Here is a 26,737-nt window from a genome sequence, read left to right on the forward strand (position 1 = left end):
AAGTTTACATATTGCGGTATCAATACACATTTTCTGAAAATAGAGAAATGAATTTTTATCAAAAGCTGAAAGAAACAGAAGTTTTTTATTGCTAATTACAAACTGATTTATAAGCGTTAAAAGTGAACCGAATTTGAGTGTGAGTGGTAGCCTAATGAGTGGTGATCTCCAAGGGATTGTGGAATCTGGACCTTTAGGATCTGCTTTTGCAAAAACCAATGCCCTCAAAAGAAAGCGTTTATTTCCCAAAATCATATCACTCTCTTCCCCATTAGCATTAGAGTTAAGAGAAGCATATGTTTAAGTCTCGTCCTCAATACATATCAACGCAACTTTAGGCCCAAAGGTCATCTTTCAATTAGTGCAACTTCTTTTTTTCCTTGCTCTATTCTGTTTTTGAATGTACGTTTTTCATATTACGGTCTATCCGAAATAGTCGCTCACGTTCTTCCACATGCCCTCAAACCATGACCTCACTATCTTCTTTTTCACATGATAATTTTATGAGATATTACCTTTCTCTAATGAATAAACTTTATTCTAATTCACTTTTGATTCTTTTCCTTAAACCAAGTGCGATCGGTTTCTGAATTATTTTATTGGAAATTTGGCAAAGATAGAGCTTTGTTTTGGGCTTGTTTCCATATGATCTCTAGTGTTCTTGGGCTCCTTCCAAGATTAGGCAAGTCCAGTCTCCTGCTCATGTAGTAGTTGGATATATCTCTTCTCTGGGATACATACCTAATCGGTTTTGATCTTTTGTTGGAGATTGTTCGGGTCCGGTCTTCGGCTTCTTCTTTTGTATGTAACCAAACCGAAATTGAAATTGTACATCTCTCTCTCTCTAACTGGTATATTGGATATTTTCCTCTAATTCATTATTTCCATTGACAAGATTTTTCCCTTAATATGAACAAACATATTCCATTTTAGCTTTAAATCACAAAAAAAAGAGATAAATTTCTCAAAAGAAATTATAAGTAGACACCGCCCTTTTTATAAACAACCCTAAAAGTAGTAAAAATAATATCGAGACGAGACGGGTTTGTTTCTTCTCTCTATCTCTATATCTACCAAAATCCTTTGCCCCCCGAATCTAGTTCTCTCGATCGACCCTGTGACGATGGCTAATAACCAAGCAAGCCTTCTTCTGCAGAAACAGCTTAAAGGTTTCTCTTTTATTCTCTCTTGTTTTCGATCTGATTTTGGTATTCGATTGGTTTTGATTTCGAGTATTGTGGTGAATTTCGTTTCTGGGTTTAGCTAATTCTTCTTGGGTTCTTTTCAGATCTGTGTAAGAAACCTGTTGATGGTTTCTCTGCTGGCCTCGTTGATGAGAAGAACGTTTTCCAATGGAGCGTCTCTATTATGGGTCCTCCTGATACTTTGTAGTGCGTTTCTTTTTCCCTATTCATGAATTTGTCTTTTGCTTATTTCAATTGTGCATTGATTTGGTTTCAATTTGTTATGGCATTGGCTAAAGCTTGATTCTTTATGATTGGTTCTGTTGTGCTACTTTGCTCCACTCATTGGATAAAACATTAATGACTTGTTTTCCTCGTCTGCTGTTTATTCATAGTGATGAATTTGTTATGGTACCAATATTTACATTGCATTGAAACTTTTATCTCTCTGATTGCAGTGAAGGTGGCTTTTTTAATGCAATTATGTCGTTTCCGGAGAATTATCCAGTTTCACCACCAACTGTGACGTTTACCTCGGAGATGTGGCATCCTAATGGTGACTGATTTTTCTGGAAAATATATCTCTTTCTCGAGCTTTTAGGATTTAGTCTTCTGATGATTTATACTCTTTTGACTGCAGTTTATTCTGATGGAAAAGTTTGCATTTCTATTCTTCATCCTCCTGGTGATGATCCTCATGGATACGAGCTTGCCTCTGAACGTTGGACCCCTGTCCATACGGTATGTTTTTTCTTTTACCGTTTAGCTTCAGTACTCTGGTAATTTGTTTGCAGGGTTGAGTTATCTATGGCTTCGAATATCTTGGGGTCTGCTTTATAGCCTAACATTCTTCGAATACAGCTAGCTTTCTCTTGTGTAGATAGCTTGTAGAAACAGACATGTTTTGTTCGATATTGAGCTTATACAGTGATTGCTTTTCAAATGTTCGTGGAATTTATAAGTCAGGACTTAGGAATACTCTGGAGGATAGTGCAACTTAGATTGAACCTCTGTCGTTAGGGTGCTTGAGTGGAATATGATTCACTTTCTGATTTATCTGCCCTGTACCACCTCTTAATCGATAGTGTTCTTATTAGATCATGAGGAAAGAAACTAGAGGTACATTGAAGCTAATGTTGGGTCTGTGTATGATATGCAGGTAGAAAGCATTGTGTTGAGTATCATATCGATGCTCTCAGGTCCCAACGATGAGTCACCAGCGAATGTGGAAGCTGCAAAGGAATGGAGAGACAACAGAGCAGAGTTTAGGAAGAAAGTGAGTCGCTGTGTGAGAAGATCGCAAGAGATGCTATGAACATCTCTCCAGCGTTTTTTTCGTGTTGTAGAAATATCGATTCTAATCTTCTTATGAGAAAGCCTAAGCAGAACCAACCATCTTCAAGCAGCAGCCAGATGAATCTGACTTTGCAAAAGCTTCTCTTTCTTTTTCCTTTTTGGGTTTTGTTCTCTAAGGTTTGGTTTGGAATATTGGTGTGGAATCAAATCCGCTCCATATTTTAGGATTATATTATTGCACTCGTTAATGGATTCGTTTGATCTGGCTTTTTAACTTTATTCTGGTTTTGGGTTACAAAATACTTGCCTCGTTAATTATCTCAAATTTAACTGATGGTGGTTTAACTGCAAAAGGCCAGAAGTTCGAAAAGAGTATTGTTATTCAGTTGGTATGCAACAAAAAATTGTGGTTAATGGTTTCAACTGATGTTGCCGCGGTCATAAGAAACAAAACAAAAAATATTCCTTGAAGATTGCGGGGTCTAGCACACGAGCTCACACATAAAATAAGATAAGAGCAACGAGAAGATTATATTTTTAAATGTCCTAACCATATATAATTTAACAATTAAGGGATCAATCATAAATTTATTCGTATTTCAGTTACATGACTGGTTAATTATAGCCCAAATTTTTTACAATTAACTATTATTATATTCATATGCTAGGTTTCTTTCTTACTCATTATTGGTCCACTCACATCTTCCCCAAACAATTGTATTTAAGTTTTTTTCTTCGAAAGTTATCACTTTTAGTTAGATCCGCAAAATCGTGGATCTCCAAAGCTAAAACGAAAAAAAAGAAAAATAGTCTATAAGTAAAACATGATACCGAACAAAACAAGAGTATATAACTTATAGACTATAAGTAAACAATTAAAACAATAAAGAACCAAAATATGTGAACCAAATTAAAATTAGTGTTAAATTTTGTTTTGGTTATTCTCGTGAAAAGGAGGAATAGCTCGAACGTCATTTTCACACTTTCTTTAACGACTCCACTCCAGCATTAATTACCCAAACAGTTCTGTTGCAAAAACATTTAAAGAGAGACCAGCAAAAGTTTTGAGTTATTGTCTCTTTTGTGTGTACCTAATCCATTTTTTTTTTTTTTAAAGAAGTAATATTACGGAGTATATTGCTTTCTTAATGATATGTCAGAAATGTCCCGTGTAAGTAATATGAAAACCGGTTTTCAAATCAAAGTGCACTTTCTCTAGCTCACCTGTGTTTGGTCGAACTCGAATCCCTCTGACCACTACTAACGTAAAAAAGCTCATTGCATTAATGTTTCGACCGTTTCATCGTTTATTATACTGTCTTAAATTAAAATCATTAAGCATTTAATTGATTTGTCATTTCGAAATTTATGTTGACAAAAATGACTTTACGATCAAACCGGTTTGATTAAGTAACGTAGACTAATGCTATTATGGTGATATATATGCAAAAGATAAGAATAGTTTATCAACGAAAGGATCTATAAATTATGCTTGTTCGACTTCTTAGCATAGAAAATTGGTAATTTATTTACACCTCATGCCGTTAAAAAATCACAATCACAAGTATTCATAACCTAAAATTCAACAAAGAAATCAATTACGTATTCTTCATTTTTCCACATTAAACCAGAATCTTAAACCAAACCAATCCAAAAAAGCGACATTTAAACCAATCCGGTTATCAAACTATCTCTCTCTCACTCACACACCTTTCTCTTTTCGCATCACTTTCCCTCTCATTCTTCTTTCTTATCTCTCTCTCTCTCTTTCTCTGACTCTCTCCTTGATGCCTCGTGACTGCAACCAAAGCAATTTAAAACCGCCGCACTTCTCATGAGTCTTCTTCCTCATCATCATCATCATCACCGTTAACTGTAATTTATCTTCTCCGATCTTCATTCTCCGCCATGCGCTCGCCGCATGCTTTCCGTAACGGCGAATCTCCGACTTTACGGGACCATACTCACTTCCACTCAACCGTCACAGCTCAGAAACTCCGTCGATTCAACTCCTTAATCCTCCTCCTCCGTCTCGCTTCTTTCTCCTTCTCTCTCGCTTCCGCCGTCTTTATGCTCACCAATTCCCGCGGCTCCGCTTCTCCTCACTGGTACGATTTCGACGCTTTCAGGTTCGATTCCTCTCTCAATCTTTTTCCTCAATTTCGAAATTCATGAACCGAATCTAACTTTTTTTGTTTTGGTTTGCTTTGCAGATTCGTGTTTGTGGCAAACGCGATCGTGGCGTTATACTCGGTGTTTGAAATGGGAACTTGCGTTTGGGAATTTTCAAGAGAAACCACCTTATGGCCTGAAGCTTTTCAGGTCTGGTTCGATTTTGGCCATGACCAGGTATACTATTTTTAAATTGAATAAAGGAAAACATGTCTCAACGATTAGCTACTAATTTTCTACGAATTGAGTTAATTATTTTATTGTTAAGCTGATCTTTAGTTTAATCCCTAATTAAATAACTAACCAAACCCATTGCAATGTTCAAATATTGGTAATGGGGGCAGGTGTTCTCGTACCTATTGCTATCGGCGGGATCGGCTGCAGCAGCATTGGCTAGAACGATGAGAGGTGGTGACACGTGTACGGCTAACAAAGCCTTTTGCTTGCAGTCAGATGTAGCCATTGGCTTAGGCTTTGCTGCTTTTCTATTCTTAGCTTTCTCTTCTTGCTTCTCTGGTTTTCGTGTAGCTTGTTTCCTTATTACTGGCTCTCGTTTTCACCTTTACTCATGATGATTGTTTTATGGAATTGATTGATGTGTTAAAAAGAATTTACCATAAGAAGATAAATTTTATAATCCCTCAAAACTATGAAGAGCTTCTCAAGTTTACATAACAACCATAAATTTACAGTATTTCATAAAATTGAAGAGATCAGAGGAATGCTGTAATCAGTTTTTCAGGATTTTGTGGAGTTGGTTTTAAGCTTCAGCTACTGTAGGAGTTTGCTCTACTACTTTGACCTTGGCTTTGCCAGTTTTCTTACCAACCTTTGGCTTCTTCTCATCTTCTTCTTTCTCTGGATTCAGCTCGATCCTTGCAAATACGGGACTCGCTTGCTCCATTACTTGTCCTCCCTTTAGCCCTCCCCATTTGGTGTCACTCTAAAGACAGAATAAGAGTTAGATCAAAGCCAAAACTCAGGCGAGTTTTGTTAAACGGTAACTAAAATCTGGTGAATGAAATCGTATGTTACCCAGGTTATGCTATTGAATTGATCCTCTGTATAGCCAAGCTGTGAATAGATCCTCAGACTTAGGCAAGGTGCAACGGGGGATAACGCAACCGCTATGACTCTCATTACTTCCAGTATAATCACCAGATCCTGCAATTATAAGCAGAAAACCAGTCACTAGCTTTGATATCCTCCAACCATCAAATTGGTAATAGATCCTTTGTTTTGTAAGAAGAATGGCAATTAGGGAAACGAAATAAGACCTTGGCTGCCTCTTCTGCTGAGACACCACCTTGTTTGAACAGAAACCATGGTGCTCGTTGATCCATGTAGGTATTTCCCGCATTTCCAATCTCTAAAACAGCTTCACACGCTGATGATAGTGACAGATTTTCATAGTTTGTCCTAGCCTTCTCAACCTTTTAACAGAGAATGGTGCAGTTTGAGATGAAAGATTGACCTAATAAAGCCATTTTGAGACGAAAGTGGTGTAGAGATGTCATTAGAACCTTACCAGCTTCTCCACTGTGTCTTTCAAAGGAACTCCTTCGGCTGCAACTGTCGAGTCTACCACTAAAGTGGATTCACAGTTCTTTTTAAGAAGACCAAGAGTACGGTTAAGAAGATTTCCTGAAGAGAAATGCATTGATAAACATTTTTCAGAAACAAGTTCTGTACCAAATAACCAAAAGGCTGAACAACTACTTAAGATTTAGTTTTCGTAGAGTAAGAAACCTATAGTGTTGGCGAGATGTGCATTGACGATTTTTATAAATCGGTCTTCTGAATAGTCCCCATCGTTTCCAAATTCAACCTCCCGTAGGAAGAAATACCTCACGGCATCTGGCCCAAATTTCTGAACCAACTCAAACGGTTCTAGAGTATTCCCCAACGATTTTCCCATCTTCATTCCATCCTATAATTTGATAACTATGGGATATCAGAAAAGAAAAATCCAATTTTCCTCTCACATGTTAACATGACTAAAGGAAGTTGGCAAGAACAAGATCTCAACACTGAACAGGGAATATGCAGCATCAAGAGTTTTTTGGTCATGTACCTTTGTCAGAAACCCATGGCCAAACACCATCTTGGGAAGTTCAAGACCAGCAGACATTAGCATGGCAGGCCAGTAGACAGCGTGAAATCGTAGAATATCCTGCAGAAAAGCGGCATTATCAAATAGACAAATATGAAGTCATGAATTTGGAAACACATGTGTGAAGAAAGTTGTACTTCTTGCCGCAATCCAGAAGCTGGAAACAAACAGTTCTCAACTAACCATTTAACTACACTTCTATTTCATTTCATTTCACTGAATCCAAAACAACGAACAACCAACAATTACGTTTAAATTTAATGATCATGGAATTGCTATTGTTTCCAGTAAATCCCAGTTATTGAAGGTGAATCAGATTAATATTACAAGAGTCGATAATGACTCTAAGCTATACCTTTCCGATCAAATGCAATGAAGCAGGCCAGCCAAATGAAACAGCAGTTTCTAGATTTTGTTGTTTGTTGTCCTCTGTTAGAGCTGATATGTAACTGCAATGAGAAACGGCAAATATTAACTTCAATGTTTAATCTCGCAACTAAGAGAAACAACCTTTCTTTATATGAACAGACATAAGTTATGACATATCATCAATGTGTGGAGACATAACAAAGACTTAAGCAGTAACCACATATAATTCTTGATAGAAAGAAAAAAGATATATACCCAAGTAGAGCATCAAACCAAACATATATGGTTTGCTTATCGTCGTCGGGAACAGGAATTCCCCAATCCACTAATGCTCGAGAAATGGAAAAATCTCTTAAGCCACTCTTTATCCAACTTTGTACCTACAAAAAAAGAGACTATTAGAAAAGGATTAAGAAAGAATGAGCTATAATAAAAAACTCTCTGTTTTCTTTTGAATAATCTGTATCACCAAAGGTTCACATGCACTACTTGAATGCTACAAGGAAGAGAACTTCAAAGAATGTGTCTCACCTCATTAAGACGATACGAAGGCTGCACAAAACGAGGATTCTGGGCCAAAATGTCTTCAAGTGGTTTCTGATATTTCGACAAAGCAAAGAAGTAGTTATCTTCTTTCCTTGCAACACATGGCATTTGATGGACAGGGCAACAATTGTTTTCAAGCAACTCTTTCTCATCCTACAGAATTCAAAAACAAAGCAGACCCATAAAGCTTGTGGCACAGGCAAGAAAGTATATATACCTTTCCAAATTTCAAAATCAAACCTTATATTCCTCGCAGTTAACACAGTAAAGACCTTCATAATCAGCTCTGTAAATATCACCGTTTGCGAAAACACGAGCGTAGAACTCTTTTACAATAGCTTCATGCTTAGGATCAGTAGTTCTAATGAATTTGTCATAAGCTATATCGAGATCTTTCCAAAGAGTTCTATAAGATTGAGAAATGAGGTCACAATGTTCAGGAGGATTACGTCCATTAGCAGCTGCTGAAGTAGCTATCTTCTCACCATGTTCATCTGTTCCTGTGATAAAGATAACCTTCTTACCAAGCAGTCTCTACACAGATAACAACATAAAATCAACACTTTGATTCCTTTAAAAATTGAAACTTTAAGTCAGAGACTGATTGAGAAACAAACCTGGAAACGAGCAATTGAATCGGCGGCGATAGTGGTGTAAGCACTACCCATGTGGGGAGGGGCATTAACGTAATAAAGAGGAGTGGTGAGGACAAATGTCTCGCCTTCATCGACGGTACTTTCCTGGGAACTGGAAGTGCAATAGAGAGCTCTCTTCCCTGAGGAAAACTGAGAATAATAAGGAAGCTTTTTGGAAAATCTGAAGCTGTTTCTTCTAAAAGAGAATGGTTTGGTATTGAGGGGAGTGTTAAAAGGCTTTAAAAAAGAGAGGGCGTTATGAAGCGAAGTGTTTATCCTCGCCGCCATTGATGAAAGAGGACATCCACCGGAGAAGAAGCAGAGGAAGGAAATGAAGAAAGGGACTGCTAAAATTTGGAGCGCAATTTAGGTCATGGTTCGGTTTTATCGGTCAGCGAAGCGAGTTATCCGGTATACCAAGGAAAATATAACTAATAAAGTCAAATTTTTAAATTTTTTTATCTATTTCTTGCAGAGCATTGAGAATATGTTAATCCAATTGACGCCCACTCTTCCGGTTAAGAGAGCCGTGGTTGATTTTTACTCTCCAACATTGCAAAATAATTACATGTTGGTCATCTAAGATCACCTATCAACTAAGTACCAACAGCCCATACGTCAAGTGCTTCGTTCGTGATACCATGAGAAATGGACTCTAGTGACATGATCAAGTTTTATCATAAGTGGCGATTTACAGGGCTCCACCAGCTAGTTTTATTAATCCGTTTGGATTTTCTAAAGTCGCTGAGTTTTGCCTCTAATCCTTCATAGCTATGAAAGAGTAAAATATTACCGCTGTGAAGGTCCACTGAACAAAGTTACCTCGATGTACATATTGAAGCCCTTGAAGGATCATCAGTGTGAAACGGCGAATAAAGTGTATGGGAAGAGTTCCTGCAGTAGCATACTCCATAAAGTGTATGGAAATGCTTTTTTATCTCATGGAAAAGGGTTCCTGCAGTAGCATACTCCATAAGGAAACCATAGGTTGTCGGAGTAAGCTTATGTATGCACTTTCCCGTGCATTGAACAATTACAGTTGAACCTTGGAACACTGAGATTAGATAAAATTCTTGTCTCGCCTCAGACTCGGATTTACAACTCTTATAGACATAATACACCACATTGCCATCCGGTGTATAAATTGCAGTAGCTCCACCTTAGCAGAATCCGCCTCAGACGTTAATATCTTCTTCATTGTCCTAGGGAGTAACTCTAGATCTATTTGATCACACAAAATCTCTTCTGCTCCTACTTTTGGTCTTGCTAAAGCCATCTGTTTCATCTCTTTCACAAAGTCTGCATAACTATGAGTAGGGCTGGACACAAGACAAGTACTTGCAAAATTGAAGATATTTGTGACCCGACTTGCCTTATACAAGTAATTGGATTTTTGGCTTGTTTTGTCAAAACGAGTACTTGGTCAAGAAAATTGATTTCACCGCTGATTAAGTCTTACGGAATCAAGAAAATTTTGTTGAATCATTAAATTTATTTTGCTTCCAAGCCATTGTTTCATTTCTTTTATTAATTTGTGTGAAATTTTATTAATTTGTCTTCTGCTCTAGCCCTCTCTTTCACGTATATAACATACATAGATTAAACTCATCCATTTTAACATGTATCCAAGTCCAATTTTCTCGGTGGTCAAAGTGGCGTTCTTCGTACAAATTATCGATAAATTTTATAGAGAAATTTTACAAATTATGTAATTTCTTACAAAAATTTGATCTAAAAAGTAGTTTTTTCTTTATAATCAATAATGTTTATGAAACCAATTATACGTAGAAACAAATATTTTGTTTTAAAAAAAAAAAGAAAATCGACATAGTAAAAGTATTAGAATTGAACTTTATAAAGAATTAATACAAATTGAAAAAAAATAGTAGAATTATATTTCACTAAATATTTCAAATTTCATATTTATATATTAATTTATAAAGATTTTACTGTATTTTTTTGATAACATTTACAGCAAATCCAATAAGTCCATTGAAAAATATTCAGAAAATCACTAAAACATTCTATTTCTCGTCTTAAAGTTGTCAAAGATTAATTTTTGTTTGTATAAAAAAAAGCTCACTTCTGTTACTAACTTGTTGGACCTTTTATTAATTTGTCTTGTGATTTAGTTTAGACCCCTCTTTCACGTATATAATTTTGTTACATATGAAAAACGAGACAAAAAATCATCCAATGAAATTATAACACGTGTAGATATTTATTTCAATCTGCTTACGAAAAACGCCACTTTGACCACCGAGAAAACTGGACTTGGACAAAAAGACAGTCTTTGTTCTGGAACGGCGTTTCACACAGGTGGAGGCCACCATCAAATATTTAATTACAAAACTATAACATTATATATTCCAATTTATAATTTTGTTACTTTCTTATTTGTTTCTTTTTTGTTTAGAGAAGAAATAGTAAACGATTGATTATTCACATCGTTGACTTGTTAATCTATTTTAGGACTATATAAAATCAAGAGAAAAATATTCAGCAAATCACTAACACATTCTATTTCTCGTCTTCAAGTTGTCAAATTATGGTATTTGTTTGACATTTCCAAAGAAAAATCTACATTTCATAATTTCATATATATTAATTTCCTTACACATAAACCTCTAAATATTTTCATATTTACATAAATAGAACAATATTCCATAATAATTAATAGCGTTATCATTCTAGAAAAAGGGCAAAACTTTAAAAACCAACCCTTTCTTCCTCCTCCTCCGAGTTCTTCTTTCTCTTCTTCGCCTCCTCCTCCTCCAAGGTAAAGTATTCAGCTTTTTCAAATTCAGTTTCTTCACAATCGGAAATAATGAAGCTTTCTTAATCCAACATTTTCTCTTTATCCAACAACAGATCTATTTTTTCCTCATCAGATTCATAGATTTCGTACTGTTTTTTAAATCCAGATTGTGTTTAGGTCACCGAGTTGAATCTTAGGTCGTATTGATTTGTAGATTTTCCTCTTTCGTACTCTTGTTCTTCGTTTTATCCCTCAGAATATGATTTGAGAAAAAAAAAGATCTCTTTGATACTTCATTTCAGTTAGGACGACATTAACGTGTGTGTGTCTGTTTGTTTGTTGTGTGCAGTGTAGAACGACGATTGTTGAATGCGTTATTGTAATTGTTAAGAATTGAAGTTAAAGTGTTGTTTTTGAATCTGGTGAAATGGTGTGGTTTCGTGCTGGTTCCAGTGTTACAAAGCTAGCTGTTAGAAGGATTTTGAATCAGGGTGCTTCGTATGCGACGAGGACACGGTCTATTCCGTCTCAAACTCGTTCCTTTCACTCGACTATATGCAGACCAAAGGCTCAGAGTGCTCCAGTTCCTAGAGCTGTTCCTCTTTCTAAGCTAACTGATAGTTTCTTAGATGGGACGAGCAGTGTCTACCTTGAGGAGTTACAAAGGGCTTGGGAAGCTGATCCTAACAGTGTAGATGAGTCTTGGGATAATTTCTTTAGGAACTTTGTTGGTCAGGCTGCCACGTCTCCTGGCATCTCTGGGCAGACAATTCAGGAGAGTATGAGGCTGTTGTTACTTGTTAGGGCTTATCAGGTGAATGGTCACATGAAAGCGAAGTTGGATCCGTTAGGTTTGGAACAGCGAGAGATCCCTGAGGATCTTGACTTGGCTCTTTATGGATTCACTGAGGCTGACCTTGACAGAGAGTTCTTCTTGGGGGTGTGGCAGATGTCAGGATTCATGTCTGAGAACCGACCAGTGCAGACCCTTCGTTCCATATTGACAAGGCTCGAACAGGCATACTGTGGGAATATCGGATTTGAGTATATGCACATTGCAGATCGAGATAAATGTAACTGGTTGAGAGAAAAGATTGAGACACCAACTCCTTGGCGGTACAACAGGGAGCGCCGTGAGGTGATTCTCGATCGGCTTGCATGGAGTACTCAGTTCGAGAATTTCTTAGCTACCAAGTGGACAACAGCCAAAAGATTTGGACTTGAGGGAGGAGAATCATTAATTCCTGGAATGAAGGAGATGTTTGACAGAGCAGCAGATCTTGGAGTAGAGAGTATTGTTATTGGAATGTCTCACAGAGGAAGATTGAATGTTCTGGGTAATGTTGTTCGGAAGCCACTCCGTCAGATATTTAGTGAGTTCAGTGGTGGTATTAGGCCTGTAGATGAAGTTGGCTACACTGGAACTGGTGATGTCAAATATCACTTGGGAACCTCTTATGATCGACCTACAAGAGGTGGGAAGAAAATCCATCTCTCTTTGGTTGCTAATCCAAGTCACTTGGAAGCTGCAGATTCTGTTGTTGTTGGCAAAACCAGAGCAAAACAGTACTACTCCAATGATTTAGACAGGACCAAAAATTTAGGTATTTTGATTCACGGAGATGGTAGTTTTGCTGGACAAGGGGTAGTCTATGAAACTCTCCATCTTAGTGCTCTTCCAAACTACACCACCGGAGGAACCATACATATTGTGGTGAACAACCAAGTGGCTTTCACGACAGATCCAAGGGCGGGGAGATCTTCCCAGTATTGTACTGATGTTGCAAAGGCTTTGAGTGCTCCCATCTTTCATGTTAATGGGGATGATGTTGAGGCTGTTGTTCATGCCTGCGAGCTTGCTGCTGAGTGGCGTCAGACTTTTCATTCTGATGTTGTCGTTGATTTGGTTTGCTACCGTAGGTTCGGGCATAATGAGATAGATGAACCATCTTTCACTCAGCCAAAAATGTACAAGGTTTGTGACTTTATTTTCTTAATATGTTAACCCAAAAAGCATCTACTATGGATTTATGACTTGTTGAAGTTTTCTAATGTTTTTGTTTTGAACTCCCTTGTCGCTTTTCAATTTGACAGGTTATCAAAAATCATCCTTCAACCCTTCAGATCTACCACAAAAAGCTCTTGGAATGCGGTGAAGTATCACAACAGGATATTGACCGGATACAGGAAAAGGTTAACACCATCCTCAATGAAGAATTTGTCGCTAGTAAGGACTATCTCCCTAAGAAACGAGATTGGCTTTCAACCAATTGGGCTGGATTTAAGTCTCCTGAGCAGATCTCACGTGTTAGAAACACTGGGTGAGTTGGTTTGTCTTTCTTTCTTTATTTTTTTTCTCTGTCCTATTGTCTGTTAAACTTTACACTTTTCTTCAGCGTCAAACCAGAGATACTGAAGACTGTTGGCAAGGCAATTTCATCTCTTCCAGAAAACTTCAAGCCACACAGGGCAGTGAAGAAAGTTTATGAACAACGTGCCCAAATGATTGAATCAGGAGAGGGAGTTGACTGGGCCCTTGCAGAAGCTCTTGCTTTTGCTACCTTAGTTGTGGAAGGCAATCATGTCCGATTGAGTGGTCAGGATGTCGAACGAGGAACATTTAGTCATCGTCATTCTGTCCTTCATGACCAGGAAACTGGAGAAGAGTATTGTCCTCTAGATCATCTCATCATGAATCAGGATCCTGAGATGTTTACTGTTAGCAACAGGTACTTTTACCTCCATCCTTCCCCTCTAGGAATTATTGTGCTCCTAGCTTGTTTTCACAGCTCACAGTAAACTGACATAGAGATCGACTCTCTATTGCTCAACTATATTCTTTTTCATTTCTCCAAAACGCGATCTTACATTTTGAGAGAAATCCCGCGAGTTTGTTACTTGCATACCAGAATTCTCATTGTAAAGATTCCCTACTAAGCTTTGCTTGTTGTGTACAGTTCTCTTTCAGAATTTGGTGTCCTTGGGTTCGAATTGGGTTACTCCATGGAAAGCCCGAACTCGTTGGTACTATGGGAAGCTCAGTTTGGAGACTTCGCCAATGGAGCTCAGGTGATATTTGATCAGTTCATCAGCAGTGGAGAAGCCAAATGGCTGCGTCAAACCGGGCTTGTTATGCTACTTCCCCATGGTTATGATGGTCAGGGACCTGAACATTCAAGTGCGAGGTTGGAACGTTACCTTCAGGTAAATTCTTCCTAGATCTTATGGGTTATGGTGTTGAATTAGTGAAAATATTTAATCGCATTTTGATTCTCTTCCTGACTATAATTATCTTCTGTTATAGATGAGTGATGATAATCCCTATGTCATACCAGACATGGAACCAACAATGCGAAAGCAAATTCAAGAATGTAATTGGCAGATTGTCAATGCCACAACTCCCGCCAACTATTTCCATGTTCTGCGGCGACAGGTAAGACCTATTTCTGATTATCTCTTTTACCGGTCACCAGGTGTTGTTTCCAGCTTACAATTTCTTTATGTCACTCATGTTGCAGATACACAGAGACTTCCGTAAGCCTCTGATTGTAATGGCACCAAAGAACTTGCTCCGTCACAAGGACTGCAAATCAAATCTCTCAGAGTTTGATGATGTCCAAGGCCACCCAGGTTTTGACAAGCAAGGAACTAGATTTAAGCGATTAATCAAGGATCAGAATGATCACTCTGATCTTGAAGAAGGCATCAGAAGATTGGTACTTTGCTCCGGAAAGGTATAAATAAGCTTTGTTCATTTTATAAGATGAATCTTGCCAGTCCCAGATATGTAAAGAGAAATTCTTGCTTTGCTTCGTTGTAGGTCTATTATGAGCTTGATGATGAACGGAAGAAGGTTGGCGCAACAGATGTTGCTATCTGTAGAGTTGAACAGCTTTGTCCTTTCCCATATGATCTCATTCAGCGTGAGCTCAAGAGATATCCAAGTACGTACCTAAACTATCTTTGGATTGGTTTGGTTTAGCTTTTATGTCTACCTCTATAACTTGTTTTTGTATTGGTCTGAAAAAGATGCGGAGATCGTTTGGTGCCAAGAAGAGGCGATGAACATGGGAGCATTCAGCTACATATCTCCACGGCTATGGACAGCAATGAGAAGCGTAAACAGAGGAGATATGGAAGACATTAAGTATGTTGGTCGTGGTCCTTCTGCTGCAACTGCCACGGGTTTCTATACTTTCCATGTCAAAGAGCAAGCCGGGCTTGTCCAGAAAGCCATCGGAAAGGAACCCATCAATTAAAAACTCTTCCTTTTTAAATGACTTCTCAGACTGATAAGAGAAAAAGGAGAAAACTTTGAAATAAGAACTTTGGGTGATGCAAAAGTGCTAAACAACACTGTCAAAATCCGCTGTTTCTTTGATATTTTTTTGGTCCCATTGATTTTGAGCCTGGCTCGTGTTGCCAGTCAAAACATTAAAAAAAAATCTTATATTGATATACAGTTTTGTTATTGCTCTTCTTTTTTTCTTCTTTGAATCATCTTTTGCGTTGTCATTGTCTTTTCCCTTATCTTCTTGTTCTCTATAATATGAACCATTGATTTCAATTGAGTTATACAACTAACCAAACCGTTTTGAAACCAATATCGATATATGTCTGTGCCATACAATTTACTATTAAGAACGATTAAGATTTGGTTTTCTATCAAGCTTGCTACAAAAGCATTCCAAGTTAAGGCAAAAGTAGATATTTATGTACCAATTTTCTTATTATATCCGAAGAAACAAAAAAAAAAAGTTATTAATAATTCGTAGTATAGGATACTAGGATTTCAAACGCCTTGACGAAGGTAGATTTGTTCATAAAATCTTCAACCTCCTCCACTCCACCATAGCTTCACCAACCCACTTTAGAAAATGAAGTTGTTATCACTTATCATACATAAAGACAGCCAAGTTAGAACAAGTAAAACTCAGATATTATTCTCTTTGCCGAAGTGCCCATTTACATACATCATAGATCTACAATATGTTAGAGGATGATATGTGACATGTAATACCAATATCATATAGTTTCTCAACACTATTAACATATATACTATCCAAAAATGTAAACAAAAATCAAATAATCGAGGATGCCTTTTGATAATGTAACACTTTAGAAAAAAGCAAAATTGTGGAGCCACTCTAATTGCTGCTGCGAAAAATATGCTTTTAGAGGATGCACTCATCATACCTGTCATGTGTGAGACATTTGGTACCATCATTACCAGCTTCACCATCAAATCTTTATCCCTCTTTCTTTTTCATTATTAGTTTTTACTAATAACAAGTTATTCATGTTAAGAGATGATCATAGAATAAGACTGAAAATTGTTGCAAACTTGTCGCTATGCTGTTCCAAATCATTTACCAGGATTGATTAGCGAGTAAACCATGTTTTAAGCAACGTTATAATTAAGTTTTCCTTGACGGTGGAAGACAATAATTTGATAAAAACATAAAAAGGGGCTTGACTAGTCAGTCTTGCATGTAATTAATGATTTTTTCACATCATTCTTGGATGGGATCAAGACTTCACCTAAATGCATTTAAGTATTTATGAAATCTACCAAACAAAACCTTCTTTGATTTGCCCATTTCGACCACTACTTTGTTGTTTTGTACTAGGTAACAACTATTATGCTACTTGTGTGATTTAATTTTTAAGACCTTTATTATGACAAAGTTAAGAAATTATATAATTCCTACAAATACGAAATACTAGTGATAAAAAAAATCATAGCCTTTTGAAATTATCAAAATAGTTCTACCAAACACAGTGAAATAAGATCAAACCTTTCCAACTGAACTAACAATAGAAGAAAGTAGGAAACAGTTTGATAACATTCTCCATATAGTAGCATCAATTAATTATATAAGATTAAAGTTTCTTCCCCTACTATTGCCGACACTATATTTATATGTTTTGGTGAATTTATAGTTCACCCAACATTTTATCTTTCAAATTTATAAATTTTATAGAGCATTTTGACACTACCTTTAAATTTCAATATGGAAAATCATATATAAGTTATAACCATTGAAACAAAAACTTCAGACCAAGTTTATATCATCAACAATACCATCATAGTTAAAAATTTGGAATTGAGAATGGTTGTAGCAAAACTGTTTTAACTTTGAATTTTTTTAAGATAAAACTATACTGTTATTTTATATAATTTTGCAGTTTATAATGGCATTTATTGCAGTTGATGTCTAAACAAACTTTCCAATCAAACATACTTCAGAAACCTGTCTCATGACGTTGTAATAATAATAATATAGCAAAATCAAGAAACAACATAATTCACTAAAAATAAAGTAAGTAAAAGAAAGAAAGAAAGAGATAGTGGCTCAAGTCTCAAACTCAATCAAAAGCACCAAACCAAAGTTACCAAACTTCTCATCACCAAAAGAGAGAAGAAGAAGAAAGAAACAGAGAATCGCCATGGCAGAGAAAGAGAAGAAAACAAAAAAGAAGAAGAAGAAAGAGAAGCATCAATCTTCCGACATCTCTTTCAAGCCTTCTTCAGACGTAAAAGGACTCAAATTCGGCGGCCAAATAATCGTCAAATCATTCACAATCCGACGAGCAAGAACATTCGAGCTTCTTAAACTCCTCTCTCTCCCTTCTTCATCATCACCGCCGCTTCTTTCCACGGCGGCTTACCTTCCGACAAACTTCACAATCCTTGCACACCACGCATGGCACACACTAACACTAGGTCTCGGAACAAGAAAGTCCAAAGTTGTGGTCTTCGTGTTCGAAACAGAGGCGATGAAATCATCCGTTGTGGCGGCGGAAGGAGGAATCTGGCCATCGGAGATTCCATTGGGAGATGTGAACAAGAAGATGATCAGAAAGTTAAAGAACTGGGAGATGGCAAGGTTTAAGTTCAGAAAAGGTTGTATCACGTTTTACGTTTACGCCGTGAGAAACGCCGGAAATGAAGGGTTTGCGGCGGCGGAGGACTTAAAGGTAATATTACAAGCGGTGGTGGCATTGAAAGATTTCATGGATCACACCGCAATGCTTGTAATGCCCCACCAGAAAAGTATTAATTACAGCTCTTGTCCTCCTTTTGCCATGGCTCACTGAACTTTGAACAATATTATACAAGTGGGCCCTCTTCTCTTTTTTCTTTTCTTTTTACTCCTTTTTTTTGTTGATATAGAAAAAAAAGTTCGGATTATTATTTATTTTTGGTTCCATAATGGGGTTGTTTGTTATTAATTTCCTGTATTTTTTTCTTTGATTTGGGTGGAAGATTGTTGGTATGAATAAGATTAAAACTGTTGAGTTGGGTTGGTTTTGTTCGTGCATTTCATCCATAGTGATCAGAAGCTGAATCTCACTTAGAATTCTTAGGTAAATCTTAAAAAATGTGGAAGAATTGGAAGATTGGAGAAATATATGTATGAAAAATATTTACATTTCATTAGTTAGTCAATTTTTTCATATAAATTAAATTTCTTGTTTTTTCTAATTTCACATGTTTTTTTTATCAATAAGATTTTTCTTCAGATCCTATAAATCATCATTTTAGTATATGTTATGATTTTCAGAGCTTAGTTTTAAGTGTCATTATACATATATGACGCATCAACCGAATAAAGTTAGAAGAAGCGAGTGTTAAGGGTAGTATGTTATCCTATATTTTCTATGTAGTTGTGATGTCTCTGCACATTACAATCTAGTATTGGTGTATTGATCTCAGGTCACAACCGCACACTTACATTACATGTCTACTTCTACATGGTCTCACCCAAATATGATTTGAATGAGACTAGAATTTACTACAGTATTTCATATATTAACAATTCTGTAACATTGTCATGTCAAGATATGTTAACAATGTAAAGTCATAGTTTTACAACATGTCATAGTTGTCCAATGATACTACTACTACACATTGTCATATTTCTTAGTCTTTTAAACCTTTGTCGGGTCAAAGTATGATTGGTCGAGGAATCGGCATTTAGAAATCTTCAACTGATGCTAATCTCATGGCCTAGAAAGACATAATTATCTTGTAGATAAGGTTATGTTTCTAAACGCTTATATTGCTTTATAGGTTGATGGACCATCTATATCCAACATAAAGATCACAAGTCACACAAATCAATGTTTTTAAGCGTAACGCTGAAGCAAATTTTATGGAAGTTCCACTTTATTTAAATAAAAGGAATCAGCGAAAAAATAATTAACAAAAAAATCTTAAAATTAGGATAATCCGAAATTAAACACAAAGCTGATGATCTCTCAAATCCAAAGTTCCTCAGAACCATTATGTTAGGATTTTCCAGACAAATACTACTACATAGACAATCTCCTTAGTACTTACATGCACCATTGCTTGGGTTGTTCCCTACGATCATACCAGTTCCACTGAAGTTACAAGCACCATCAGTGCGGCCGTGGCTCTGGAAATAAGCATTCATAACAAAAGATGCGTGCGTCCTCAAACTGCTCGGGTTAAAGCACGAACCACCAGCTTGGATCGGTTTACAGTCAACACCCTGACCACACACCCAATTAATACTGTCTTGCAGCTGAGTATTCGTCGCCCCGGACCTCGCTACACACCATTTACCGCCGGCAGTACTAGGTGCGGGCAATGCTGGGCGGCCTCCACCGCCTTGTCCGTTTCGGAGAAGACCAACATCGTAAACCGGGGAGAAATCTGCTCGGAAAAGTCCCCAGTTACGCTCTGCGGTCGGACCGGGTTTGCCTTCTTCGTTGAAGAGACCGAAAATGTATGTCTCGAACCGTCTGTTAGGCATGAGAGGTGTCCCTTGGCCTTGTGCACGTTTGATAATGTTGAGGTTGAACCAAGCAGCATTCGCAGGCGAGCACCAAGGTGCGTCACAAGCAGATGGCCAGCCAGTCTCGCCAACGACAATGTTAACATCACCGTATCCAAGAGCTTTCATGGCTGAGTATGTCGAGTCCATGAGTGCATCAAACATGTTGGTGTAGACGTGGCGGGTGAACGGGTCACGGACTGCCTTGTACGGTGTTCGGAAAATTGCGAAGTTGACGTTTTTGGGGTCAAAACCAAAGTAAGGGTACGGGTTAACCATGAAAGGTGACTTGGTTCGGCGATGGTAAGCTAGGATTGGAGCCAATATGCCTTTGTCCCAACCCGGCCTGAATCTACCGCTGCTTGGTGCACCGGTCAGGTCATAGGCTATGATGTTAAGTGAGTGTGCGGTTGTAACCTGAGATCAATTGCAACAAATAGTAGTATTAGAATCAATTGTTACCTACCAATCTCCAACAATTTTCATATGATAATCATGTTGGTCTAAATTTCCTATGAAATTGGTACATTATCTCATTTACCTAGGATCACATATATCATGATGTAATAAAGGAAACATAAGGCATGGCAGACAGATGAACGAATCTAAGGACAATAGGATAACCTTGGACGGTGATGAGATAAGCACGTGGGATAGTCTAAATGGTCAGATCTTAATCCAATCGCTAACATTTTCAAGTTTCAAATCTTTGAATTTTGCTTTGGGAATTTATTTTTTTCCTCTTTTTAAGAAACTAACAATATACAAGTTGGATGAAAAAAAGAAAGAAGCAAACGCAACATTCTACGTTTGCGTGAAATTTTGGATTTCAAGTTAGATAACAGACGAAAAAATAGAGATTGAATCTAATTTTTCAAAATAATCAATTTTTGTTTTGCATATTTTTTTCAACGTTGTTTTTCAACTTTATACATATGCGCAATCAATGCATTATCTCTGATATAAAAAAGGGAAAGAAAAAAAAACAGTGCATTTTTCACGCCAATCATCAATTCACTATTAATAATTACAATTTCTTTTAGTTAAAGAAAATTAAAACTAGGTAAAAAAGTTAAGTAAACAAAAAAAAAAAAAACTTTCCCACTAGCAAATATCAAATTCAAAGTTGAGATTTCAAAATTTTTTATCTGAAATTTATACAATAATGAACATCAAACTTAACTTTAATTTTATTTACCAAAACCAAACAAATATTCTACTTATTCCTTAAAATAGAAAAATCTGAAAAATAGAGAGAAAGCTGACCTTAACATCTCTGACACCAGCACGAACCAAAGCGTTGTTAAGATTCCTCATCGCCGGTAAGAGATTATTGATCATGTTATTATCTCCGGTGAGCAGAATCTCATTTCCGACTGAGATATACTTAATCTTCGTCTGAGGATGAAACGGCAAAATGTTAACCGAAACCCACCGACGAGCTTGTCTTCCGTTAGCCAACGCCGGAATATCACCGTTAGGAACGGTGACAACGACGGAGATACCAGTTCCAGCGAAGGCACGTAGGATATCGGGATTCACATCGAAGATCTTGACGCTATCAATCGAAGTTTGTGTCTTGATAAAGTTAGCCACCTGAGTCGGTGGTGGGAGGTTTCCGAGAGTTCCGTAGTTAACACCGATGGCGGAGATCACGGCGGGGATGGTGAGGAATACGGCGGCGCAGAGGAGGAGGAGAAGAGAGATTGACGGTGGCGCTTTGGCCATCTTTTTATATTTCGGAAATGAGAAAACCAAACGATTCCAAGTGAAACCCGTGAATCGTTTGAGTTGTGTTTTTATTATTACGACGAATAGATTTTTTTATTCTTATCGAGAAAGTATTTATAATAAAAATTAATAGATATGACCGTTTTGTATAGCGTATACGTGTGTATATTTTTAGTGAGGAACAGCTGGATTTTGTGGAAAGCAAAATAAAAGAAGAAGTTTGTGTTGTCTTTGTTTTTCATGTGCGTCGGCTTAAATTTAGGCCGTTGTAAATTATTGAAAAAGTGGATTTTGTTGTGACCGTGGAAACTTTAGTTAATTAATTTGGCTAATTATAGAGTCTGCTTTTGTTTGGATAATCAATTTGTCATCTTTTTCTTTAATGGTTTTTGGCTGGTAAATACTCATACTATCCAAGTTTAATCTAAAAATATACCTCTTTCTTGTTAATCGTAATTTTACAATCCTAATTTTATCCAGATACGGATGAACTATATTTGAAAAAAAGGAACTAAAGTGAAGTTAAGAAAACAAAAGAGAGATCGAGTGTTGTTTTTTCTTGGATACGTTTATTAAAAGATGTTCTTAATGAGGTCAAAGGAGACTATCTGAGTTTTTACTGCTAAACTTAAAACTAAAAAAAAAATCGATTAGTAATATTGATGTATCAACGAAATGTATATGGTTAAATATTAAGTGAAAAGAAAAAGAAGAGAGATCGACGCGGTTTGGGATAATGCCATTGGCCCATTGGACACGTGTTTGTAGGAGGAATAGTTTGGAGTTTGAACACTACGGACCAAAGTCAAAGAGATTCGAAGTATGAAGATGTTGTTGAGGAAGCTGATTCGAAGTAACTTTTACCGACACGCTTTAGCCATTTGTTATGCTTTCTTTGGGAAAAGAAGATCCGCGTCCATGTCTCATTGTTAACAGTTTATTGTCATTTTCAATGACATGGTTACACTCATTGCACACACACACAAACCACGTAATTTTGTATTTTTTTAATTAAATCCCATCCTTATTTTTTGCAATAACAAATTACCATTGTTACTTTTTAATGATATCACATAAAATAATCGATGCCACTCGATAGCCCTTTAGACTAACAATATGTTTGTTGAAGTATGCCACAATGTTTGAAGTGAGCCGGCTCAATGCTCTCATGGTGGTTTAGTAGTTTAACTTGAGAACTTACAACAGTTTTCTCCTTCTCCACACTATTTGTATCCAAGAAGGGGCATTACAATATAGAATTGCATAATACGATTTAAACTTTTACCAAAAAAAAAAAAGAAAAAAAAAGAAAGAATTGCGTAATACAGAATTTATCTTTAAGGGAATACAAATATAATTTGGTTTCAGAATCATCTCAATAGGCTTTCCTTTAACCAAACTTGGGTTTTATTGATGTGCTTGCTTTAATGGGCCTAAAGCCCATACAACAGCATCACTATCCACGCCGTTGTCTATTCTTATTATTCACCCCACCCGGTACACCGACCAAACCTTGGCCAACACGTCCATAATATTTCATCCTCCCTCCTAATTTACTTTAATATCCTCAACTTTCCTAATCGTTCAGGGAATATTCTCATATACCCTAGACATATGCGTCTTTTCCAATCTAAAATGTTGAGAGTATATTTTTATTTATATATATATGAGTGACCCCTGCGAGAGACAACGGCCACTGAACACTATCGATCTAATCTTTTCAGCTCTCTCCATCGTCGTCGTATCTGTGACTCTCGTGATCATCGCCTGAAAAAAATTTGAGATAATGGCCAGAAAGTTCTTCGTCGGAGGCAACTGGAAATGTGTAAGTGATCTTTACCTTCTATTGCGCACCTTATTATTAGTCTTGTCACTTGATCCTTCCCCGATCAAGTCAAAGAGATCGGAAAATCCCGATCTTAAGATCTAAGGTTTTTTTCATTATTTGTAGCGGTGGAATTTGAATTGTAATGCATATGGTTCAGATTTGTCGATTCTATGCCGGATCTTAGTTGTTTTTTTTTGTCAAAATTTTGAGTAGGAATTTTTCTTCAATTGATATCTCGTGTTCTAGCTTTGGTGGATCCGTGTGTTAATTTTGTTGGTTAAACTATTTTAACATGTTAATATTTGAATTTGTAATCTTATATAGAACGGAACTGCTGAGGAGGTGAAGAAGATTGTGAACACTCTTAATGAAGCTCAGGTTCCTTCACAGGATGTTGTAGGTATGTGTAGCATCTCAATTGCTTTGACGACATTATGGCTTTTTTTTTAATTTCCATGTCTATGAAATCTTAAGTAGTGACAAATATTTTGGGCATACAATTACAAACCTGTTTCAATGTACATCGATGTTCTATAGTGTTTATGCTTCTTAGGAACCATGGATAGATCTAGTGTTTGTTGTTAGTTAAAATGTTCTTTATCATATACTTGTTATGGTTCTATCTTTGTTGATAGTTATAAGTATGTTTGTTCTTGTATTAATAATTTGATGAAATTTTACTAAATGCAGAGGTTGTGGTTAGCCCTCCATATGTTTTTCTTCCCCTGGTTAAGAGCACATTGAGGTCTGACTTTTTTGTTGCGGCACAAAACTGTTGGGTTAAGAAAGGAGGTGCTTTCACTGGTGAAGTGAGGTGAGATTCTAACCATTGGTGTATACTTTAAGCTGTTTTACCATTATTGCTTCATGCAGTAAATATTTATGGTTTTGAAAATGAATATGATTGTGTTTATAAACGAATCGATTTTTCCATCTGTTCTTCTTCTTTATCTTCTTTCCTATAAGAATTGTGTAACCTAAGTGATTAAGAAAACAACTAGTAGTTGGTAGTAAGACCATGATTGGATTCGTGCCTGGTTAGACAAGTAGGTGTAATATGATTTACCTGTCTATGGAATGCTTTCATAGGAAGAAAAGATATATTCTGTGGTGCCTGTATTTCCTGCTCTTATGCATTGTGTAATTTGTGTGTTTTAGTGCGGAGATGCTTGTGAACTTGGATATTCCATGGGTTATCCTTGGTCACTCTGAAAGGAGGGCAATCCTTAATGAATCAAGCGAGGTTGGTGACTTTACATGATAAAATAATTTTCTGGAGACTCAAATAGCTTTTAAATTCATGATTTTGGTTTTTGACCTCTATCCTACATTTGTAGTTCGTCGGAGACAAGGTTGCCTATGCACTTGCTCAAGGTTTGAAAGTGATTGCTTGTGTTGGTGAGACTCTTGAGGAGCGGGAAGCTGGATCGACCATGGATGTTGTGGCTGCCCAGACCAAGGCTATTGCCGGTATGTATATTGTCAAACATTTAATCTCTTTTTGCTATCTCAGTTCGTTCTCGTTTACAGTGAGACCTGTTTTGATGATAGTGATGCCCGTTTCTACGCACTATACTCCCTTAGTGTGTGATTCAAACCCCACAGAAATATTTGTTGGCTAAAAAACTCTTTTTGTTGGTAATGGCAGATCGGGTGACAAACTGGTCAAATGTTGTCATAGCCTATGAACCAGTGTGGGCCATTGGAACCGGAAAGGTCGCTAGCCCAGCCCAAGCTCAAGAAGTAAGTGGTTCTCGATGCGCAGTTGCACTGTAACGTGTTGCATATGGTCATGATTTAATAGGAAAACCAATGCTGTTTTCCTTACGAGAGCTTGTTTCGTTTATGAACAGGTACACGATGAGCTGAGGAAATGGCTGGCCAAGAACGTGAGTGCTGATGTCGCTGCTACAACCCGCATCATTTATGGAGGTAGATAGATGATAACACGATCTTTAATTAAACACCCCTATATAGTTTTCTATGTTACTTAGCTTGATTATGCAAATTATTATCAGGATCCGTCAATGGTGGTAACTGCAAGGAGCTAGGTGGACAGGCCGATGTTGATGGTTTCTTGGTCGGTGGTGCTTCTCTAAAGGTACATATAATATGGTTTCTCTTGTAATGATATCTTTCGTTTGTCTCTTTCAAAACCATGACTAATGTTTTCATTCTTGGTCTTTTTGCAGCCTGAGTTTATCGACATCATTAAGGCCGCAGAGGTGAAGAAAAGTGCCTAATGAGCTCATTAAGCAATTTAAAAGTCCTTTGCTTTTCCAGTCGCAACTCTGAAAAAATGAATAAGTTGGTATTATGATATGATACATTTTGCTTCAGTTGTATTTGGCAAAAGTTTCTCTCTTACTATATTGTTTTGAGAACGCAACAATCATTTTCTTCGCCATTTATTTAGCTGTGGACTTGCAATTTGCAAATCCCTTCCTTTTACAGTCTTCTCAACTCTTCAGAGAATCTGTGTTTGGAGTTCATAACCCCTCGGGCCTTTTGATCAAACCCCTATTTCTAATGTCGTCCGATCATAAACCTGTGTGTTATATAATATGTTGTTTGTTCCATTTTAGACTTTGGTATTTTGTCATGCTTGATCTCTGAATCATGCTGTCAACCACTTTGAAAATGGCTTTACTTGTTAAATAAATGACGAGAGAATACAGGAGAAGTGGGAAATGACTTTATTTTTTCCCTTTTATCGCTTTTTGCCTATTGGTCTGTCATTTTTGACATTTTAGCTTTTAGAACATTATTATTTTCAACTTTATTGTCATCATCTTGAAAAATGTCCAACATTACGAAATTATTATGTAGAGAGTAAAAAAGGAAAAGAAATTTCATGGAGAAACTCATTGTATTAGGAATGTCAATGTTTGTAGAAAACAAAATGCTTATGTAATTTGAGTAAAACGGCTCAGTGGAACTAAAGTGATAATGTAAAAGAGACGGTTAAGTCCAAAATAAGAGCTCCCGTATGTCAGAATTGTTCAAACCATTTATTAAAAAATTGGACTCAGTATGATGAAAATGTGTATGGATTTTGATCCGACCACGAAAATCCAACTAGTGCCAATAAAAACTCCACAATATGTGACTCAGCTACAAATGTGATAACGTATTATCTCCCAAGTCAACCCACATTTCTGGTGACTTATATTTTATTTATTTCTGAGTAATATTTAAGAAAGTAGGGATTGAATTTTTATGAGTATTATATTATATAGTTGACCTTGGACTTATTTGCGTAACGAGCAAACAATTGTGACCTTAGAAATGGAGGTTT

General features: G+C 36.8%; 7 protein-coding genes and 1 long non-coding RNA gene across 11 annotated transcripts; 5 read left to right on the forward strand and 3 right to left on the reverse strand.

Moving 5' to 3' along the window:
- The first annotated feature begins 672 nt into the window (after window positions 1-672).
- UBC14 (ubiquitin-conjugating enzyme 14) lies at window positions 673-2,889 on the forward strand. 2 transcript variants are annotated; one of them, NM_001203167.1, is made up of 6 exons: window positions 1,011-1,169; window positions 1,289-1,391; window positions 1,643-1,740; window positions 1,825-1,925; window positions 2,069-2,174; window positions 2,348-2,777. In NM_001203167.1, exons 1-6 carry the CDS (start codon window positions 1,124-1,126, stop codon window positions 2,497-2,499), a joined length of 606 nt encoding a protein of 201 aa, NP_001190096.1. In that variant the 5' UTR covers window positions 1,011-1,123; the 3' UTR covers window positions 2,500-2,777. The 2 variants fall into 2 exon arrangements, with proteins under 2 accessions (NP_567020.1, NP_001190096.1); NM_115396.4 differs by lacking the exon at window positions 2,069-2,174 and having other exon boundaries at window positions 673-1,169; window positions 2,344-2,889.
- A 1,126-nt stretch (window positions 2,890-4,015) lies between these two features.
- Window positions 4,016-4,252, reverse strand: AT3G08480. The gene has a single exon (NR_141456.1). It is a non-coding gene; the product is annotated as an other RNA (long non-coding RNA).
- Window positions 4,016-5,289, forward strand: AT3G55390 (Uncharacterized protein family (UPF0497)). Its single transcript, NM_115397.3, has 3 exons — window positions 4,016-4,609; window positions 4,694-4,829; window positions 4,997-5,289. The coding sequence occupies exons 1-3, from the start codon at window positions 4,389-4,391 to the stop codon at window positions 5,222-5,224; spliced, it is 585 nt and encodes a 194-aa protein (NP_191099.1). The 5' UTR covers window positions 4,016-4,388; the 3' UTR covers window positions 5,225-5,289.
- OVA1 (methionyl-tRNA synthetase / methionine-tRNA ligase / MetRS (cpMetRS)) lies at window positions 5,235-8,742 on the reverse strand. 2 transcript variants are annotated; one of them, NM_115398.3, is made up of 11 exons: window positions 8,298-8,742; window positions 7,921-8,214; window positions 7,666-7,833; window positions 7,390-7,514; window positions 7,121-7,214; window positions 6,727-6,825; window positions 6,402-6,582; window positions 6,181-6,296; window positions 5,930-6,085; window positions 5,688-5,816; window positions 5,235-5,595 (listed from the first exon to the last, which is right to left on the reverse strand). In NM_115398.3, exons 1-11 carry the CDS (start codon window positions 8,601-8,603, stop codon window positions 5,413-5,415), a joined length of 1,851 nt encoding a protein of 616 aa, NP_191100.1. In that variant the 5' UTR covers window positions 8,604-8,742; the 3' UTR covers window positions 5,235-5,412. The 2 variants fall into 2 exon arrangements, with proteins under 2 accessions (NP_191100.1, NP_001078295.1); NM_001084826.2 differs by having other exon boundaries at window positions 5,688-6,085; window positions 8,298-8,710.
- A 2,130-nt stretch (window positions 8,743-10,872) lies between these two features.
- On the forward strand, window positions 10,873-15,657 carry AT3G55410 (2-oxoglutarate dehydrogenase, E1 component). 2 transcript variants are annotated; one of them, NM_001339729.1, is made up of 9 exons: window positions 10,873-11,270; window positions 11,423-13,048; window positions 13,168-13,394; window positions 13,470-13,802; window positions 14,031-14,277; window positions 14,378-14,506; window positions 14,592-14,807; window positions 14,894-15,017; window positions 15,103-15,657. In NM_001339729.1, exons 2-9 carry the CDS (start codon window positions 11,501-11,503, stop codon window positions 15,330-15,332), a joined length of 3,054 nt encoding a protein of 1,017 aa, NP_001327477.1. In that variant the 5' UTR covers window positions 10,873-11,270; window positions 11,423-11,500; the 3' UTR covers window positions 15,333-15,657. The 2 variants fall into 2 exon arrangements, with proteins under 2 accessions (NP_001327477.1, NP_191101.2); NM_115399.3 differs by having other exon boundaries at window positions 10,873-11,094.
- Window positions 15,658-17,264: 1,607 nt separating this feature from the next.
- AT3G55420 (uncharacterized protein) lies at window positions 17,265-18,483 on the forward strand. Its single transcript, NM_115400.4, has one exon. It carries the CDS (start codon window positions 17,524-17,526, stop codon window positions 18,172-18,174), a length of 651 nt encoding a protein of 216 aa, NP_191102.1. The 5' UTR covers window positions 17,265-17,523; the 3' UTR covers window positions 18,175-18,483.
- Window positions 18,484-19,026: 543 nt separating this feature from the next.
- Window positions 19,027-21,819, reverse strand: AT3G55430 (O-Glycosyl hydrolases family 17 protein). Its single transcript, NM_115401.3, has 2 exons — window positions 21,147-21,819; window positions 19,027-20,297 (listed from the first exon to the last, which is right to left on the reverse strand). The coding sequence occupies exons 1-2, from the start codon at window positions 21,606-21,608 to the stop codon at window positions 19,410-19,412; spliced, it is 1,350 nt and encodes a 449-aa protein (NP_191103.1). The 5' UTR covers window positions 21,609-21,819; the 3' UTR covers window positions 19,027-19,409.
- Window positions 21,820-23,006: 1,187 nt separating this feature from the next.
- Window positions 23,007-26,164, forward strand: TPI (triosephosphate isomerase). Its single transcript, NM_115402.4, has 9 exons — window positions 23,007-23,436; window positions 23,764-23,839; window positions 24,130-24,253; window positions 24,598-24,682; window positions 24,777-24,909; window positions 25,088-25,182; window positions 25,293-25,371; window positions 25,458-25,540; window positions 25,632-26,164. The coding sequence occupies exons 1-9, from the start codon at window positions 23,398-23,400 to the stop codon at window positions 25,680-25,682; spliced, it is 765 nt and encodes a 254-aa protein (NP_191104.1). The 5' UTR covers window positions 23,007-23,397; the 3' UTR covers window positions 25,683-26,164.
- Window positions 26,165-26,737: the final 573 nt, after the last annotated feature.

The sequence above is a fragment of the Arabidopsis thaliana genome, chromosome 3, assembly GCF_000001735.4.
Source record: "Arabidopsis thaliana chromosome 3, partial sequence".
Taxonomy (NCBI): domain Eukaryota; kingdom Viridiplantae; phylum Streptophyta; class Magnoliopsida; order Brassicales; family Brassicaceae; genus Arabidopsis; species Arabidopsis thaliana.

Excerpts from the sequence above, each read along its gene's own strand:
- UBC14 (NM_001203167.1), top strand. The coding sequence starts at position 1,124 with ATGGCTAATAACCAAGCAAGCCTTCTTCTGCAGAAACAGCTTAAAG. Across the intron at positions 1,392-1,642 it reads GGTCCTCCTGATACTTTGTA|TGAAGGTGGCTTTTTTAATG; the intron begins GTGCGTTTCTTT and ends CTCTGATTGCAG. Across the intron at positions 1,741-1,824 it reads GGAGATGTGGCATCCTAATG|TTTATTCTGATGGAAAAGTT; the intron begins GTGACTGATTTT and ends TTTTGACTGCAG.
- AT3G55390 (NM_115397.3), top strand. The coding sequence starts at position 4,389 with ATGCGCTCGCCGCATGCTTTCCGTAACGGCGAATCTCCGACTTTACGG. Across the intron at positions 4,610-4,693 it reads TACGATTTCGACGCTTTCAG|ATTCGTGTTTGTGGCAAACG; the intron begins GTTCGATTCCTC and ends TTTGCTTTGCAG. Across the intron at positions 4,830-4,996 it reads TCGATTTTGGCCATGACCAG|GTGTTCTCGTACCTATTGCT; the intron begins GTATACTATTTT and ends TAATGGGGGCAG.
- OVA1 (NM_115398.3), bottom strand. The coding sequence starts at position 8,603 with ATGGCGGCGAGGATAAACACTTCGCTTCATAACGCCCTCTCTTTTTTA. Across the intron at positions 6,297-6,401 it reads ACATCTCGCCAACACTATAG|GAAATCTTCTTAACCGTACT; the intron begins GTTTCTTACTCT and ends ATTTCTCTTCAG. Across the intron at positions 6,086-6,180 it reads AAGACACAGTGGAGAAGCTG|GTTGAGAAGGCTAGGACAAA; the intron begins GTAAGGTTCTAA and ends CTCTGTTAAAAG.
- AT3G55410 (NM_001339729.1), top strand. The coding sequence starts at position 11,501 with ATGGTGTGGTTTCGTGCTGGTTCCAGTGTTACAAAGCTAGCTGTTAGA. Across the intron at positions 13,395-13,469 it reads TCACGTGTTAGAAACACTGG|CGTCAAACCAGAGATACTGA; the intron begins GTGAGTTGGTTT and ends ACTTTTCTTCAG. Across the intron at positions 15,018-15,102 it reads TGAGCTCAAGAGATATCCAA|ATGCGGAGATCGTTTGGTGC; the intron begins GTACGTACCTAA and ends GGTCTGAAAAAG.
- AT3G55420 (NM_115400.4), top strand. The coding sequence starts at position 17,524 with ATGGCAGAGAAAGAGAAGAAAACAAAAAAGAAGAAGAAGAAAGAGAAG.
- AT3G55430 (NM_115401.3), bottom strand. The coding sequence starts at position 21,608 with ATGGCCAAAGCGCCACCGTCAATCTCTCTTCTCCTCCTCCTCTGCGCC. Across the intron at positions 20,298-21,146 it reads CTGGTGTCAGAGATGTTAAG|GTTACAACCGCACACTCACT; the intron begins GTCAGCTTTCTC and ends AATTGATCTCAG.
- TPI (NM_115402.4), top strand. The coding sequence starts at position 23,398 with ATGGCCAGAAAGTTCTTCGTCGGAGGCAACTGGAAATGT. Across the intron at positions 23,437-23,763 it reads TCGGAGGCAACTGGAAATGT|AACGGAACTGCTGAGGAGGT; the intron begins GTAAGTGATCTT and ends AATCTTATATAG. Across the intron at positions 24,683-24,776 it reads TCCTTAATGAATCAAGCGAG|TTCGTCGGAGACAAGGTTGC; the intron begins GTTGGTGACTTT and ends CTACATTTGTAG.